Source organism: Xyrauchen texanus, chromosome 10, assembly GCF_025860055.1.
Source record: "Xyrauchen texanus isolate HMW12.3.18 chromosome 10, RBS_HiC_50CHRs, whole genome shotgun sequence".
Lineage (NCBI taxonomy): Eukaryota > Metazoa > Chordata > Actinopteri > Cypriniformes > Catostomidae > Xyrauchen > Xyrauchen texanus.
In genome coordinates, this window is record NC_068285.1 from 37,185,783 (window position 1) to 37,201,246 (window position 15,464).

General features: G+C 39.5%; 1 protein-coding gene across 1 annotated transcript in view; it reads left to right on the top strand.

Moving 5' to 3' along the window:
• The window catches only part of LOC127650321 (regulator of G-protein signaling 18-like), a 15,161-nt gene extending 310 nt beyond the window's left edge, over positions 1-14,851 (top strand). The window contains exons 2-6 of the mRNA XM_052135662.1: positions 415-940; positions 3,703-3,764; positions 3,977-4,107; positions 13,469-13,635; positions 14,654-14,851. Of these exons, the coding sequence (XP_051991622.1) occupies positions 464-940; positions 3,703-3,764; positions 3,977-4,107; positions 13,469-13,635; positions 14,654-14,851 (1,035 nt within the window). The 5' untranslated portion in view covers positions 415-463. The remainder of the gene's footprint in view (positions 1-414; positions 941-3,702; positions 3,765-3,976; positions 4,108-13,468; positions 13,636-14,653) is intronic.
• The last annotated feature ends 613 nt before the right edge of the window (positions 14,852-15,464 follow it).

Here is a 15,464-nt window from a genome sequence, read left to right on the forward strand (position 1 = left end):
GGCGCAAGCGACGCGACAAACGAGAACGCTCCTATTTTTTTTTATCACAAATCATATAGCGCGTAACAGCTTCGTAAACCCCCCAAAAATCTCACTAAACAGATACAAGTTGGTTACCTGTTGGTTACACTTTAACTGATCAGCTCAAGAGGTTGTGCACAACAACAGACGTTGTTATTCTGAAACTAAGCTTAGAAAAACGATTTAATTATTTATTTCCACATTAAGGCAGCTGTTATGACAATATATTATTATAGAAGTGTAAAGTTTGTACACTGTCATAATATATATTTATTTATGAGAACTGTAGGCTACACATTGTAGTCGATTGATAGATAAGCAGAAAAGATGTTGGGTTCACAGATGGTATAATTCTTGTCGTCTTGTCTTTCCCACTGTGCTTCTTTTTTTCAGCCGTCTGGCATTGTCTCTATCTTTTCTCTTTCTCCTAAAATTCAGCATAATGATGCGTAAGTTCAGTTCAGAGGGTGCGTTGTTGGATCTTGACTTCTCGCCATGGAGCATGGAGAACGGAGATGTGACCCCAGGCACCTCGGATGATGAGATGGATGTAGCCCCAACATCCTATTCTTGCACCCCAGATGCAAAGTCAGGGGGTGGAGGCCAAAGCGGGAAGTCACACCTCAACAGAGATCACAGCAGTAGTGTTGAACATGTTGCCGGCGTGGAGAAGAACTCTGGTTTCTTGAAAGTTACGAATCTGAATGACAGCTTTAAAGCTTACAGTGACAGTCAGCTTGCCCAGAATGCCACTGGCAGCTCTGAGAGTATGGGAAAGTGTGACAACTCACCCCACTCTTCATCATCCACACTAAAATCTGGTAATTTTTCCATTTCTCCAAGACAACATTCTCACCGGCTACAAGCTCGGGCCAAATTAACAGCTGCTAAATTGCACCTAAAAAGTTTGTTTGGACAGGTAAGTTTCTGTAATGTGAATAATAATTATTATTATTATTACTCTAATGTGAAAAGTTCTCATTCTCAAAACTGTAATGCAAACAAATCTCATCGTCATTACTGTAATGTGGAAAATTGTCATTCTCATAATTGTAATGCAAACGAATCTCATCGTCATTACTGTAATGTGAAAAATTCTCATTCTCATAACTGTAATGCAAACAAATCTCACTGTCATTACTGTAATGTGAAAAGTTCTCATTCTCATAACTGTAATGCAAACGAATCTCACCGTCATTACTGTAATGTGGAAAATTGTCATTCTCATAATTGTAATGCAAACAAATCTCATCATCATTACTGTTATGTGAAAAGTTCTCATTCTCATAACTGTAATGCAAACGAATCTCACCGTCATTACTGTAATGTGGAAAATTGTCATTCTCATAATTGTAATGCAAACGAATCTCATCGTCATTACTGTAATGTGAAAAATTCTCATTCTCATAACTGTAATGCAAACAAATCTCACTGTCATTACTGTAATGTGAAAAGTTCTCATTCTCATAACTGTAATGCAAACGAATCTCACCGTCATTACTGTAATGTGTAAAATTGTCATTCTCATAATTGTAATGCAAACAAATCTCATCGTCATTACTGTAATGTGGAAAAATGTCATTCTCAACTGTAATGCAAACGAATCTCATCGTCATTACTGTAATGTGGAAAATTGTCATTCTCAACTGTAATGCAAACGAATCTCATCGTCATTACTGTAATGTGGAAAATTGTAATTCTCATAATTGTAATGCAAACAAATCTCATCGTCATTACTGTTATGTGAAAAGTTCTCATTCTCATAACTGTAATGCAAACAAATCTCACCGTCATTACTGTAATGTGTAAAATTGTCATTCTCAACTGTAATGCAAACGAATCTCATCGTCATTACTGTAATGTGGAAAATTGTCATTCTCATAATTGTAATGCAAACAAATCTCATCGTCATTACAGTAATGTGAAAAGTTCTCATTCTCAAAACTGTAATGCAAACGAATCTCATCGTCATTACAGTAATGTGGAAAGTTCTCATTCTCAAAACTGTAATGCAAACGAATCTCATCGTCATTACAGTAATGTGGAAAATTGTCATTCTCATAATTGTAATGCAAACAAATCTCATCGTCATTACAGTAATGTGAAAAGTTCTCATTCTCAAAACTGTAATGCAAACGAATCTCATCGTCATTACAGTAATGTGGAAAGTTCTCATTCTCAAAACTGTAATGCAAATGAATCTCATCGTCATGAAAAATTCTCATTACCATTATTGTAATAAAAAATTTTTTTATCGATTACTGTTATGTGCAACAATCTCATTGTCAGATAGTAATGTGAAGAAACTCTCATTCTAGTTACTGAAATGTGAAAGATATCTTATTCTCACTATATTACCCCCATAATGCAAAAAAAAGAAAAGAAAAAAGTATTGAGTCATAAATGCAGTATTTTTTGTACTACGTTTAATTAAAGGTGATTTAAATTATTTAATTTATTTGTTGTGTTATAATTGTAAAAGTTACAGTATTATACTAATTTAAATTTAATGAGAATTACTAACAAACTCAAGAAGTTTTGATGAAATTGTGCTTAATTGTCATAAAAAGTGTCACAATGCAAAAAAAAAAAAAAAAAATGTAATGGTCCAAAATAGATTTTATTGTCCTTGCAAAATATAATTACTTTTAGTTTGATTTATATATTTTTGTTTTCTTAAAGGTGCACTCAGTCATCTTGAACATTCAGTGACACCTCGTGCAGAATCATTCAAAATCAATAGTTTTCAGTTACAGATGCCATTGTAGAAATTCACTATTCACAATCAGCCATGATTAATTTAATCCAAGAGTGAAAGTGTCCAATAACAAGATGATTACTGAGATGAAGCAAGTAGTTTTTAGCTGGTCATATGATTAAAAAATGGCAGCCCCCTTGAGGGCACCCTGCCCCATGTAGAGTAAAACAGCTTTTAGAATGTTACCGATATGAGACGAGGACTCGTGTGAGCAGTCATGATTTTATATATATATATATATATATATATATATATATATATATATATATATATATATGTGTGTGTGTTTTAAAATTGCAATTCATTTCTTAAAAAAAGAGTAAAACATTTTGAATGGGGAAAACATTACTGTGTGCACCTTTAAAGCAATACAAACTTCCTTTCACACATTTACATGCATCTGGAACACAGCTTTAGCTTCACAATTGTACTGCTCATTTAAACCCTAAGTCAAGTGCACTGTAGTTTAAAGCCATGTGTGTTTTCATATTGCACAGGTGGTTCTGTTAGAATCAGTTCCCTCTCTACCCCTTGAACTCTCCCATCTGCTTTAAAATGTTGCGGAGGCTTTGCCCGAACCTTAAAAGGAGAACTCTGAAAGGGGAACTGAATGTTCTAATGCTTAAATGAGACCATTATCTGAGACTAAATGTTTTCTTTTTATCTTTTATATTGTGGCAAGATATCACTGCAAACCAAAAGATGCTGTGAAACACCTAGAAAACTTTCATTCTCTGGGACATTTTGGCATCTGGAGAATCTGACATTGTCAGAATGCTTTCCTTGTCGTAATGACTTGGTGACGTTTGTTAAAGTCATGGAACTTTTAGTGTAAACCACACTTCCTTAAAGTCTTGAATCAAGCAAGATTTCATCATACAAGTGTTGCATGTTAGTGACTTTTTGTTTTTCTTTCACACAAGGGTTCACCACAGTCCTCGCATTCAAATCTAACCAGTGCAGAACACAGAGAGACTGTAAGCAGGTAAAAATAAAACATCCCAGCAACCAAGCAATACAATTTCACAGTGATTTTCATTTGAATTCTCTCTCTGTTTTCGCCTTTGGCCAATCCTCTACCCTCAACTTGCTCAACAACCCCTCCCAAGCTCCTTATATTGGCCCACTGTTATTGATTCCACACATTTTTGCTGAATATCTTTGTCATGTATTCTTTCACCCTGTTGTTTCTCTCAGTGCAAAAGAGAGGCGTTCTCGAATGCCTATCCTGAGGCAGTGGAGTCAGGTGGGCCATAGCAAAGCTCAACTCAGCAAGACAGAGATTGAAAGTTGGGCCAAGTCCCTTGATGCTTTGCTGGATAGCAGAGGTGAGCGCTTTCCAATGTTTAAACTGCTTTAGTCTCCAGTCAGCTGGTCAAAGGACATTTGCAAGACTGTGTAGTGTCACATGGGCCATGCTAGAAAATATGTTGTTTATGGAACTTTGACCTGGAATGTTGTTCTTGGCAATTTAGATATTGTGAGTTGGGACTTGGACTGGCTGGCCTTCTATGATTTAAATATTGTTGTTTAAATGAAAATGAAACATGCATAGAGGATCACATCCTGTCCAATTGGACGACTGCACCGTAAAGCTTTATAATGTAGCCTTGTGCATGCGCCGAGTACAATGTTCTGTAATTTTGTGGTGAAATCCATCTTATTGAAACACCCTTCAAGCTGTTTCCTCTTAACAGTGAGGAAACATTTCCATGTATAGCTTCATATGCGAGTTTCCGGACAATTCCCTAAGAACATGCAATAATTTCCTTGACTGATTTGAAGATAAAACAAGATAACAGAATAAGTTTTTTCCCCTTGAGGTTGAGACCTAGAATCAAACAGATTAAATCTACAAGAAAAACTTTAGCCTGTGCAAAACTTTTGGGTGTTGCTAAGAAGTTGCTTAAGTGTTCGGGGTGTTTGCTAGTGTTTGCTTGTTGGTTGCAGGCGTGGTTTATGGAGTGGCTTCTTGGTCAAATCAACAGACAATCAACAAGGTCCTAGATATGGCTTGGGTCCATCTTAAAATGTACTTTTATGGGATTTTTCCAACTGTTTTAGTGTCCACCAAGCAATCTGATTGCTTAGAAAAAAATAGCATACCTCTCATCAACAGGCCAAATTAATTGAGGTATCATTCATGTCCGTAGCATAAAAGGTGCTGGATGAGTTACGTACCAAAAAAGTTTTCGTTTAGGGGTTTGTTCAAATTCCTATAAGCAAAAATGTCTTATACATTTATATTTATATATATAATATTTTTTGGGAATAAACTCTGTTTCAATACTTATAATCAACAACTTTAAAACAATATTTGTACATTTTTCAATCGTTTTAAATTCGATTCCGTCATTCGCAGTGCTTCGTGCAATTATAGTTTATGTCCTCATTAAGTACACAATCTTGTACATTTAGTCTTTTTGTCCAATTTTCAAATACTAAAGCAAAGTTTGTAATGTTGTGATTCACCTCAGAGCTGTGTGGTTTGGCTCATTGTTTAAAACAAAGTATTCCAGAACCAAGATTAGACCTTTTCCACCCACATGGTTCTGGTGCGGGTTCCCGGTGCAAATTCTCTAACTGTTCCGCACATTTCCACTGCAGAAAAGGCAGTTCTGGGTCCAAAAACCTGGTTCCAAACCACCCCAAAAGGTTGCTGGTCTCCATGCAGAAACCGATTACGTCAGGGGACGGAGGGCAGGATAATGTTTCGTCACCATGATACATTTTCCCAAACAACAACAGTAGCTACTGTCTGCAGCAAGGAGTACTTCTTTGCTCTAACAACAATAAAAAACTCACAAAATTATCAGACATTAAAAACATTCAGGTAACAAGATGAAACGTGTGCTCTACTTGTGATATGGCATTTACGAAGATCCAAGAAAAACTAGAGAGATCTCAAAGAAAATACTCTACGAGAATGAAGATCATGCACGAAATGATGCACGCCGCCTTCAATAGGACAATTGACCATATCATGAACAAATTGAAAAACAATAAAGGGAGTACAGGGACCATAAGAAGGACAGAAGCAAAAGCGACAGTGGACAGAGCAACAATGTTTTGGACTCGGACACTGACCAGCCTGCTATCTAACCGGAGCATTGAATTCAGCCATTAACGCTTGTGATAATCAGTGAATTGCCGTGTCCTCTGCAGCTGATCTCAGTAAGTTGTTAGAATTTGCCAACTTTGTTAGCTTTTCTTACATAGTTGTCATCTTATTTTGTGCATTGTTTTGTTCTGTAAGGGGATTTTTGACCAGCTACTCACTAAGTTTGGAAGATCGCGGCCATCTGTTTAGTAAAACGGTGGGATTCTCAATCAATAATATTACGTGCTATGGCAAAAATCCAATACACAATACATTTAACTAAATTTAGATCCATGACTACATGTTAGTTAATGCAAAATAACTATATTAAACCAAAAATCACATTAATCAAGACATTACATTTTCCTATGTCCCCTCTAATGCATCAAAGTTGGTACAGTCTCATTTCCTTTAGAATTCCCATAAAACAGATCAACTTCCTGTTTGAATCTCTTTGTCACTAGACTCGTCCATTCCCACAACACACCAGGTACCAAATATTTCAAATCATCTTAATTATAAAATGAATTAACAATTTGAACCATGTTTTTACAAATCATATTTTAGCCTAAGAGGAATTTTAACTGGTTTAATGTTCTAACCTTAAGCCAAATAACTAAGCCCATGCACAGACTTGGTATAATGAAAAATAAAAGATCTTAACCAAACCAATATAGTAATGTCCTTTTTATTTATTAATAAACTGCAAATATGAATATATAAGAATTGTGTGGCTTAATTCCTGGCCATCACACATCCCCCCACCTAAGATATCACGCTGGTAAGCGGGAGAGGAAGTCAGCAGTTGTGTTACTTTTCCCAGGCACATGCTGGATGTTAAATTTATAAGGCTGCATAGAAAGATACCAGCGGGTAATTCTAGCGTTGGTATCCCGCATTCTGTCCATCCACTGCAATGGTCGATGATCAGTTTCGATGGTAAACTCTCTACCAAGAAGGTAGTACCTGAAGGTATCCAAGGCCCACTTTACCGCCAGGCACTCCTCCTCAACGGTGGAATACCGTACCTCCCTTGGATACAGCTTCCTACTGACATATGCCACTGGATGTCTACTGTCTGATTCACCCTGAAGGAGCACTGCACCAATGCCAATATCAGAGGCATCAGTCTGCAACACAAATGGCTTTCCAAAATGAGGGCAGTGAAGCACTGGCTCTTCACATACGGCAGCCTTTATGTCCTGGAAGGCTTCCATTGCTGCTTCTGTCCAGCAAATCTGGTTAGGGCAATTCTTTCGAGTCAAATCAGACAGGGGTGTCACACGAGCAGAGAAGTTCGGTACAAATCTTCTGTACCAACCCGCCATCCCTAAGAATGATCGGATCTGAGTTTTTGTCTCTGGCAAAGGGTAATTTTGTATAGCCTCAATCTTTTGAAGCTGGGGTCTAATGACCCCATTACCGACTACATACCCCAGGTACTCCATTTCCTTTTTAGCCAGAGCACACTTGGAAGAGTTAATGGTGAGACCCGCCTCCTGAATGCGATGGAACACCTCCTTCAGATGTTGGAGATGTTGCTCCCAGGATGAACTATACACAATAATGTCATCCAAGTATGCAGCTGCATAATCAGAAAGGCCAGACAACACAAGATCCATAAGCCTCTGAAATGTAGCGGGAGCCCCATGTAACCCAAAAGGCATAACAGAAAAATGGTAGAGCCCCCAGGGAGTGCGGAATGCAGTCAGTTCTTTTGACGAGACAGTCAAGGGGACTTGCCAATAACCTTTACATAGGTCAATAGTGGTTATCCATTTAGCTTGTCCTAGGCGATCAATCAGTTCATCAATCCTGGGTGTTGGATAGGAGTCGAATCTAGAGACGGAATTAAGATAACGGAAGTCCACACAAAAACGGAGACTGCCATCCTTCTTGGGAACCAACACCACAGGACTACACCAATCACTTCGAGAGGGTTCAATGATGTTCATAGTCAACATTTGATCCAATTCCTCTTTTAGAGAAGTCAAGAGCCGTTCAGGCACACGATAACTCCTTCGTCGAAGTACTACTCCATCACAAAGTACTATGTCGTGCTGAACCAAACTAGTTCTTCCAGGAGTCTCTTTAAACACCTCTGGGCTGCAGAGACCTTGAACGCCAGCCTGTTGATGTAATGACAGATGCTGAAAGTCCAAAGTAACATTAGAAGGAATGGGCAGATACTGTTCACAAACCTCCTCTTCATCTTCCACCCGGCGAAGCATTATGACCTCCACTCCGGTATCTGACCTCTCATGCCACGCTTTTAATAAGTTAATATGGAGTACCCGTTTGGATCGGCTCTGCCCTGGTAAGGCAATCTCATAGGTGGTAGACCCCAACTTCCGAATCACCTCAAAAGGTCCTTGCCATTTAGCCAGTAGCTTACTGTTGTCACTAGGCAGCATCACCAATACCTTGGCTCCTGGCTGAAAACTTCTGGCTCTGGCCTTTTGTCACACCAGGTTCAGCTGTCGACTTTGAGATTCGATCAAGTTCCTGTGAGCAAGTTGTGTCATACTCTCAAGCCTTTCCCTCATTTGGAGGACATAGGAAACAACATTCTGGGAGCCAGTGATCCTGTGGTCGCCTTTCCAGGTTTCCTCCAGAAGGGCCAGGGGTCCTTGGACATCCCGGCCATACAGCAGTTCAAAAGGGGAAAACCCCAAGGAAGCCTGCGGTACTTCCCTGTATGCAAATAACAGATAAGGGAGCCACTGGTCCCAATTGACCCCAGAATCATTAACAAATTTGTGTAGCATTTGCTTAAGGGTCTGATTGAATCTTTCAACCAGCCCATCTGTCTGTGGATGGTAGGGTATAGTCCTTATGCCCTTTATCCCTAACAACTGATACACTTGTTTTAGTAGTTTAGACATGAAGTTAGACCCCTGATCAGTCACTATGGCCTTAGGGAAACCCACTCTAGCAAACAGCTGAACAAGGCAAAGAGCTACATTCCTGGCTGTTACTTTCTTAAGGGGAAAACCTCCGGATACCTAGTGGCATAATCATTAATAACCAACATGTACCGGTTCCCGGTTTTACTATGCTCAAGGGACCATACCACATCCATTCCCAGCTGTTCAAATGGTATGCCTATAACAGGTAGTGGTTCTAAAGGGGCTTTAGGGGGACGTCTACTAGTGGTATATTGGCACTCGGGGCAACTCCTACAAAAGTCACCCACATTCTTTCTCAAATTGGGCCAAAAGAAATGCCGGCCAATACGAGCTATGGTCTTTTGTCTCCCTAAATGACCTGCCCATGGGACCGAATGGCCTAGCTGAAGCACCAAATCTCTTGCCTTCTGGGGCACAACCATCTTGGCCTCTGCACCCTGCCATCTATACATCACTCCATCTTGTAAAAACCATTTACTCTCATGGCCTTCTGGACTTCCCTGACTATGGAACCTTTGTACCTCTCTGTACAATGGCCCAATCTCTAAATCATCCTGTTGCAATAGGCCTATATCTTGCAGGACCACAAAATGTGATTCAAGCTGTTCAGAGAGGGGTTCTTCAATACTATTTGCAACGAAGTAAAATTTTTCCTGTCTCTTTTTCCTCTTCGGTTTACGGGATTTCCCTGGTTGATCATCTAAATCAGAATCAAAAAAAGGCAATGCACTTACATACTGGACATCTTCCTCTCTCTTCCTAACCATAGACCATTTTTCAGCCATATTACATTCATGCCTACCAGGGAACAAATCAAACAACACTGGTAAATCTTGGCCTAAAAGCATTGAGTATGGAAGATCATCTACCAGACCAACATTCAGCAAATAAACCTGTCCTTGCACTTCTACATGAACACCTGCTGTAGAATAACATTTCTCATCTCCATGAATACAACGTATAGGCACCTTTGAAACAGAATTTCTGAGACTCTCTGAAAATAAATCTGTGCGAACCAATGACTGCATGCTACCTGTGTCCACTAAGACCCATACTTCCTGACCATTAAGGACTACAGCCGCATAATGCAAGGGGACATCTCTCTGCTCAGCGTGGACAGGTCGTGGCACACAACACAAATAAGCATTGGTAGAAGGATTGTTGAGACACCTAGGTTTAATGTGACCCTCCTGTCCACATTGATGACACACAACACTCTTCCTGCTAGTAAACCTCTGGCTAGGGCTTTGAATGACAGGACCACCCCAATCACCCACAGACTTACCCTCACTTGCGGTCTTATTCCCGCCCTGGGACATTTTCGCTTGACTTTTTGGCTCTTTGAATCCCCGCCACTGGTTGTAATTCCACTCTTGATTCTTCTGTCGAGCTGACAGGAAGACATCCGCCAAAGCTGCAGCCTCAGAAGCAGTTTTTGGATCATGTTCTTTAATCCATATTTGCAGATCAGGGGCTAGCATACGCAGAAATTGTTCCAGCACAATTACTTCACCAATGTCGTCCTTGGTTCGATTCTGGGGTTGAACACATTTGTGATATAGTTCTTTCAATCTCACATATAGCTCTTTTGGGTTTTCATCCTTCCTCACCTCGGAAGACCTGAACTGCAGACGATAGCTTTCAGAGTTAATGTCATATTTACTAAGTATGGCTGTTTTGACTTTCTGGTAGTCGAGAGATTCAATAATGTCCATATGTACATAGGCACTCCTAGCTTTACCTGTCAGTAGGGGCACTAGTCTAACTGCCCAGTCGGTTGTCGGCCACCGACACGCCACAGCTATCCTTTCAAATGTAGTGAGATAGTGCTCTATGTCATCTACCTCTGACAGCTGTTGCAGGTGTGGCTCCTTTTGTACAGCTGAATGTCCTAACCCAGAGTAGACATTGTGATGAAGAATTGGTGATGCTGCTGGCTGTCCGCTACTAGAACTCTGCAGGAAGTTTTGAGAAGCTTGATGGATGGAAGGAGGAGAAACAGGGCCATCATGAGTCCTGGATTAGGTACAGGAGTAGTACGGACATGCACTTCTTGTTGAAGCTGGCTAAACTGGTGGTGAAGGGTCTTCCGTCGCCCTTCCTGACGAGCTGCTTCTTGCTCCATTCGGCTGTCTCGTGCCTGTTGCATGATAATGTGTGTCTGGAACAGATCTTTTAGCTCTTGGAGAGAAACATCTTGAGAAAGGTTACCCAACTCCTTCTCAGCACTGTCCCGTCCTCCTGTTGCTCCCTCAGTAACTTCCTTAGCTTGCCCCGCCAGAACTCTCTTCAGCCCCATCCTTTAATAAGGGCAGGGAACAACAAAAAAAAATTAAAAATCCAGGTGTGTAGTCACAGGCCAACAAAACCTCACTATGGCTCCTAATGGCATCCCACTTCTGACACCAGTTGTGACGGATCTGCCATGAGTATTAGCAAATCACCAGAAAAAAATGAGTCCATTGCCAAAAAACAAGGAGCGAAGCGGTCTTCAATTGTGACAGTTTATTAAATCTTGCTTACGCAAGATAAGAAGTGTTCGAACCTCATTAAAGAGGAAAGAAAAAAAGTCACAGAAATTGTATTCCTCCAGATTACATCACAGGTAATATCCAGGGTTGACAGAAGACATAATTGGGCTTAGCCTCTCAAACTAACAGAGGACAAAATTCAACACCACCTTTCCCAGGATACAATAAGTCACTCCCCCCTAGATAAACCATACACTGAATTTATAAGAAGTGGCCAGCACCATGAAAACAAACAAAGGGGGAACAAACCCATACAACTATTCACAACAATACCAACACAAACCTTGCAATAAACACAATACATTTAACTAAATTTAGAGCCATGACTACATGTTAGTTAATGCAAAATAACTATATTAAACCAAAAATCACATTAATCAAGACATTACATTTTCCTATGTCCCCTCTAATGCATCAAATTTGGTACAGTCTTATTTCCTTTAGAATTCCCATAAAACAGATCAACTTCCTGTTTGAATCTCTTTGTCACTAGACTCGTCCATTCCCACAACACACCAGGTACCAAATATTTCAAATCATCTTAATTATAAAATGAATTAACAATTTGAACCATGTTTTTACAAATCATATTTTAGCCAAAGAGGAATTTTAACTGGTTTAATGTTCTAACCTTAAGCCAAATAACTAAGCCCATGCACGGACTTGGTATAATGAAAAATAAAAGATCTTAACCAAACCAATATAGTAATGTCCTTTTTATTTATTAATAAACGGCAAATATGAATATATAAGAATTGTGTGGCTTAATTCCTGGCCATCACATTCATGAAGCGTAATGAAGCTTTACCTTGACATTGGTTACACATACTGGTAGGACATCAGTAATTTGTGTATTAAAAGTGCTTAATAATTAGCAAGATTGTAAACTCTGTTACTGTGGTGAGTCCCGTCAAGCAAAGCTTTTAGAAGAGCTCTGTTTTGGAAAAATGGAGACTGACAATCATGTGACAGTCCCCATAAAATAAAAAAAATAAAAAATAATAATACACTGTTTGGTCAAAATATAACATGTTAGGAATTTGGTATACTGGTTTACTGTTATTGCTATTTTAGAAACTAATACTCACCATACAGTACATAATGGACCTTATTTACGAATATGGTGCAAATTGTTGCCCCTTTATGTTTTTTTTCTCCCAATTTGGAATGACCAATTCCCACTACTTAGTAGGTCCTCGTGGTGGCGTGGTTTCTTGCCTCAATCCTGGTGGCGGAGGACAAGTCTCAGTGGCCTCCACTTCTGAGACCGTCAATCCGCGCATCTTATCAGGTGACCCGTTGTGCATGACATCGAGGAGACTCCGCATGTGGAGGTTCATGCTACTCTCCGCAATCAACTCACAAATTACCACATGCCCCATTGAGAGCAAGAACCCCTAATTGCGACCACAAGGAGGTTACCCCATGTGACTCCAGGCCAACTCTTTGGTTGCTTAGGAGACCTGGCTGGAGTCTCTCGGCACACCCTGGATTCGACCTCACGACTCCAGGGGTGGTAGTCAGAGTCAATAATCGCTGAGCTACCCAGGCCCCTGTCCCTTTACTTTTTTAATTAAACCCCATGTTCTTTTTATGTAAATTTTTATGTATTTTTATATAACATTTATCAATAATACAAAAATGTCACTTAAAAGTGCCGATATATTGGTAGGGTCCTGTCAGGGTGAGTAATGCAGTGAAAAATATGAAGTCTTTTCTTAATTTGTGTATGTGGTCTGTGGTGCCTGGGTTAGTTAAAATGTGGGAACACCAGTATGTTGTAACTTCTGCGTAACTTCAAAACCCTGCCCCCCTCCTTCTTTTTCTCTCTTGAGATGTTGCAAGCCTCAGTTAGAGGCTTTTGAAAAAATGAGAGGGACGGAAGGTTTGTTGTGTTAGATAAGCACCTCAGATAGTCCTCAGATAGTCCAAAGCAGCTAATTTTTTTTGTGGCAAGTGAAATGTGACATGTGGGTGTATTGCAGAACGTGTGTGTGTGTGTGTGTGTGTGAACGTGTCATCTGAGCCTCCACCATCACCCCTCCCCTTCCCATTTGTAGCCTACACAGAAATAGCTTTTTCTTTGTAAAGTTCATTAAGGTTCTTTCTCTTCCACAATGTTAACCCCGTGTACTCACCTGTCCTGTAGTGGGAGTTACAGTCTTTGAAGCATTCCTGCGATCCGAGTTCAGCGAGGAAAACCTGCAGTTCTACACAGCCTGTGAGCAGTACAGACAATCATCCAATAAATTCAGCCTGCAGAGGCGGGCAAAAGCAATAACTGAGATGTACATCCAGGCTGGTGCTCCCAGAGAGGTATATTGGCCTGTATTTGGCCCCTTCTTTATCTGTCTGTTGTTTAAAGGAAAATTTCTCCCATTTAATCACCTTAAATTCTTTCTTCTGTGGAACACAAAAGGAGATGTTTAGAAGAATGTCCACTCTGTTCTTTTACATACAATGCAAATAAATGGGGACTGGGGCTGTCGAGCTCCAAAAATGATAGTGGAGCTGAAGATTTTCAGCTAATAACATTTCAGGTGTTGTATGGCTTCAGACGATTTGGATTGTAGCACACAAGTCGCATGCACTACTTCTATGGTGTCATTTTTGGAGCTTGACAGCCCCATTTCCCAGTATGTCCTGCTATATTTTTTTTCTTTTGTGTTCCACAGAGAGTAAGTAAATAATGATGTTTTATAAAAGGGCAAAAAAAAAAAAAACATTTTCCAGGTTCTGTATTTTTTCTTGTTTATTAAAAAGAAAAAAAATCATGGTTACAGGAGGGCACTAACTATGGAAGTGAATGGGGCCAATCCATAAACATTTATTAACATCCAATAAATAAAACATGTTTCAAAAGTATAAATCTGGGGTTTATCTGCATCAAAGTGTTAACCAGATTACAAACTTTACCAGTGTTGCATCATCATGACAACAAAGTTTTAAATTATATATAACTTTACACTTGAAATGTTAGAAAGCGATTTTATCACACTAAAATCATGTTAGCATACATATTGTTTATGTCTTGTGGCTAAACTTTTGAAACGGTGTGTATTTTAGAGTTTATGGACTGGCCCCTTTTCACTTCCATTCTAAGTGCCTCACTTAAACCACGATTTTTGCTGCATCTTTTTAATATTTTTCTATATATATAAAAACCAGGGACAAGTCGAAATTAAACATTTGTGGTAATCAACATTATGCCACAAATGCTGTCGATTGAGAGTGCTTGTAGTAAACCCAGAATATTCCTTCAGTTGCTGTGCAAGGTGTGTATTTATACATGTTTGGATTCATATTCACAAATCTCCCTCTCGCCCACTTTTAGGTAAATCTGGACAGTAAGACAAAAGAGCTGACCCTAGAGCTCCTAAAAGCCCCATCTCACACCTCTCTGTCCCACGCACAAAAGCGCATCTATTGCCTCCTGGAAATGGACTGTTATCCCCGTTTCCTCCAGTCTGAGGTCTATCTCACACTACTGAGGTATTCATGCCAGGACAAGACTGGATGGAGTGTCAAATAAGAACAAGGTCATCCTAACAAAACTGAACTGACTTTGTGAAGGGATGCCTGGATAGTTGGAGACAGAAAACTTTATATGAATGAAGTCACCTTAACTACTGAAGTACATTTTAGTTTAATATTCTATCGAAATAAAGAAAGAAAAAGGGAACAGATTTTGGAGGGATGATGCGACTGTCTTTTACTTGAAAAGGGTCATGCAATTGGGAGGAAAATGCTAACTGAGGTTGTCTTAGTTTCAAGACAAAGCCATCATGGGCCGATAAGCAGGAACTAAATTGTATGTTGACAGACAACAAAGGGGGAAAAAAAATCGGGCAAGAATGAGCTGTTCACTGAAAGGGCCGAAACACTCTTTAGGGTCAAGCCTGGGTCAAAAATGTTACGCATGGTTATAAGTAAACGACTTTATTCTTAGAATATAATTTACCTGACTTCCGTTTTGTATCCATAGAATGGATTAAAGGTAAAAATCTAACTGCTGCATTCAAGGAAAGTTACAAATATTTGAACATTAATTCTACAAAAACTCTTACCAAGACATAACCTATTCAAAATGTACAGCCATGTTATTCATATCTTGAAAGACAATGCACATTTAACGCATGTAGTTT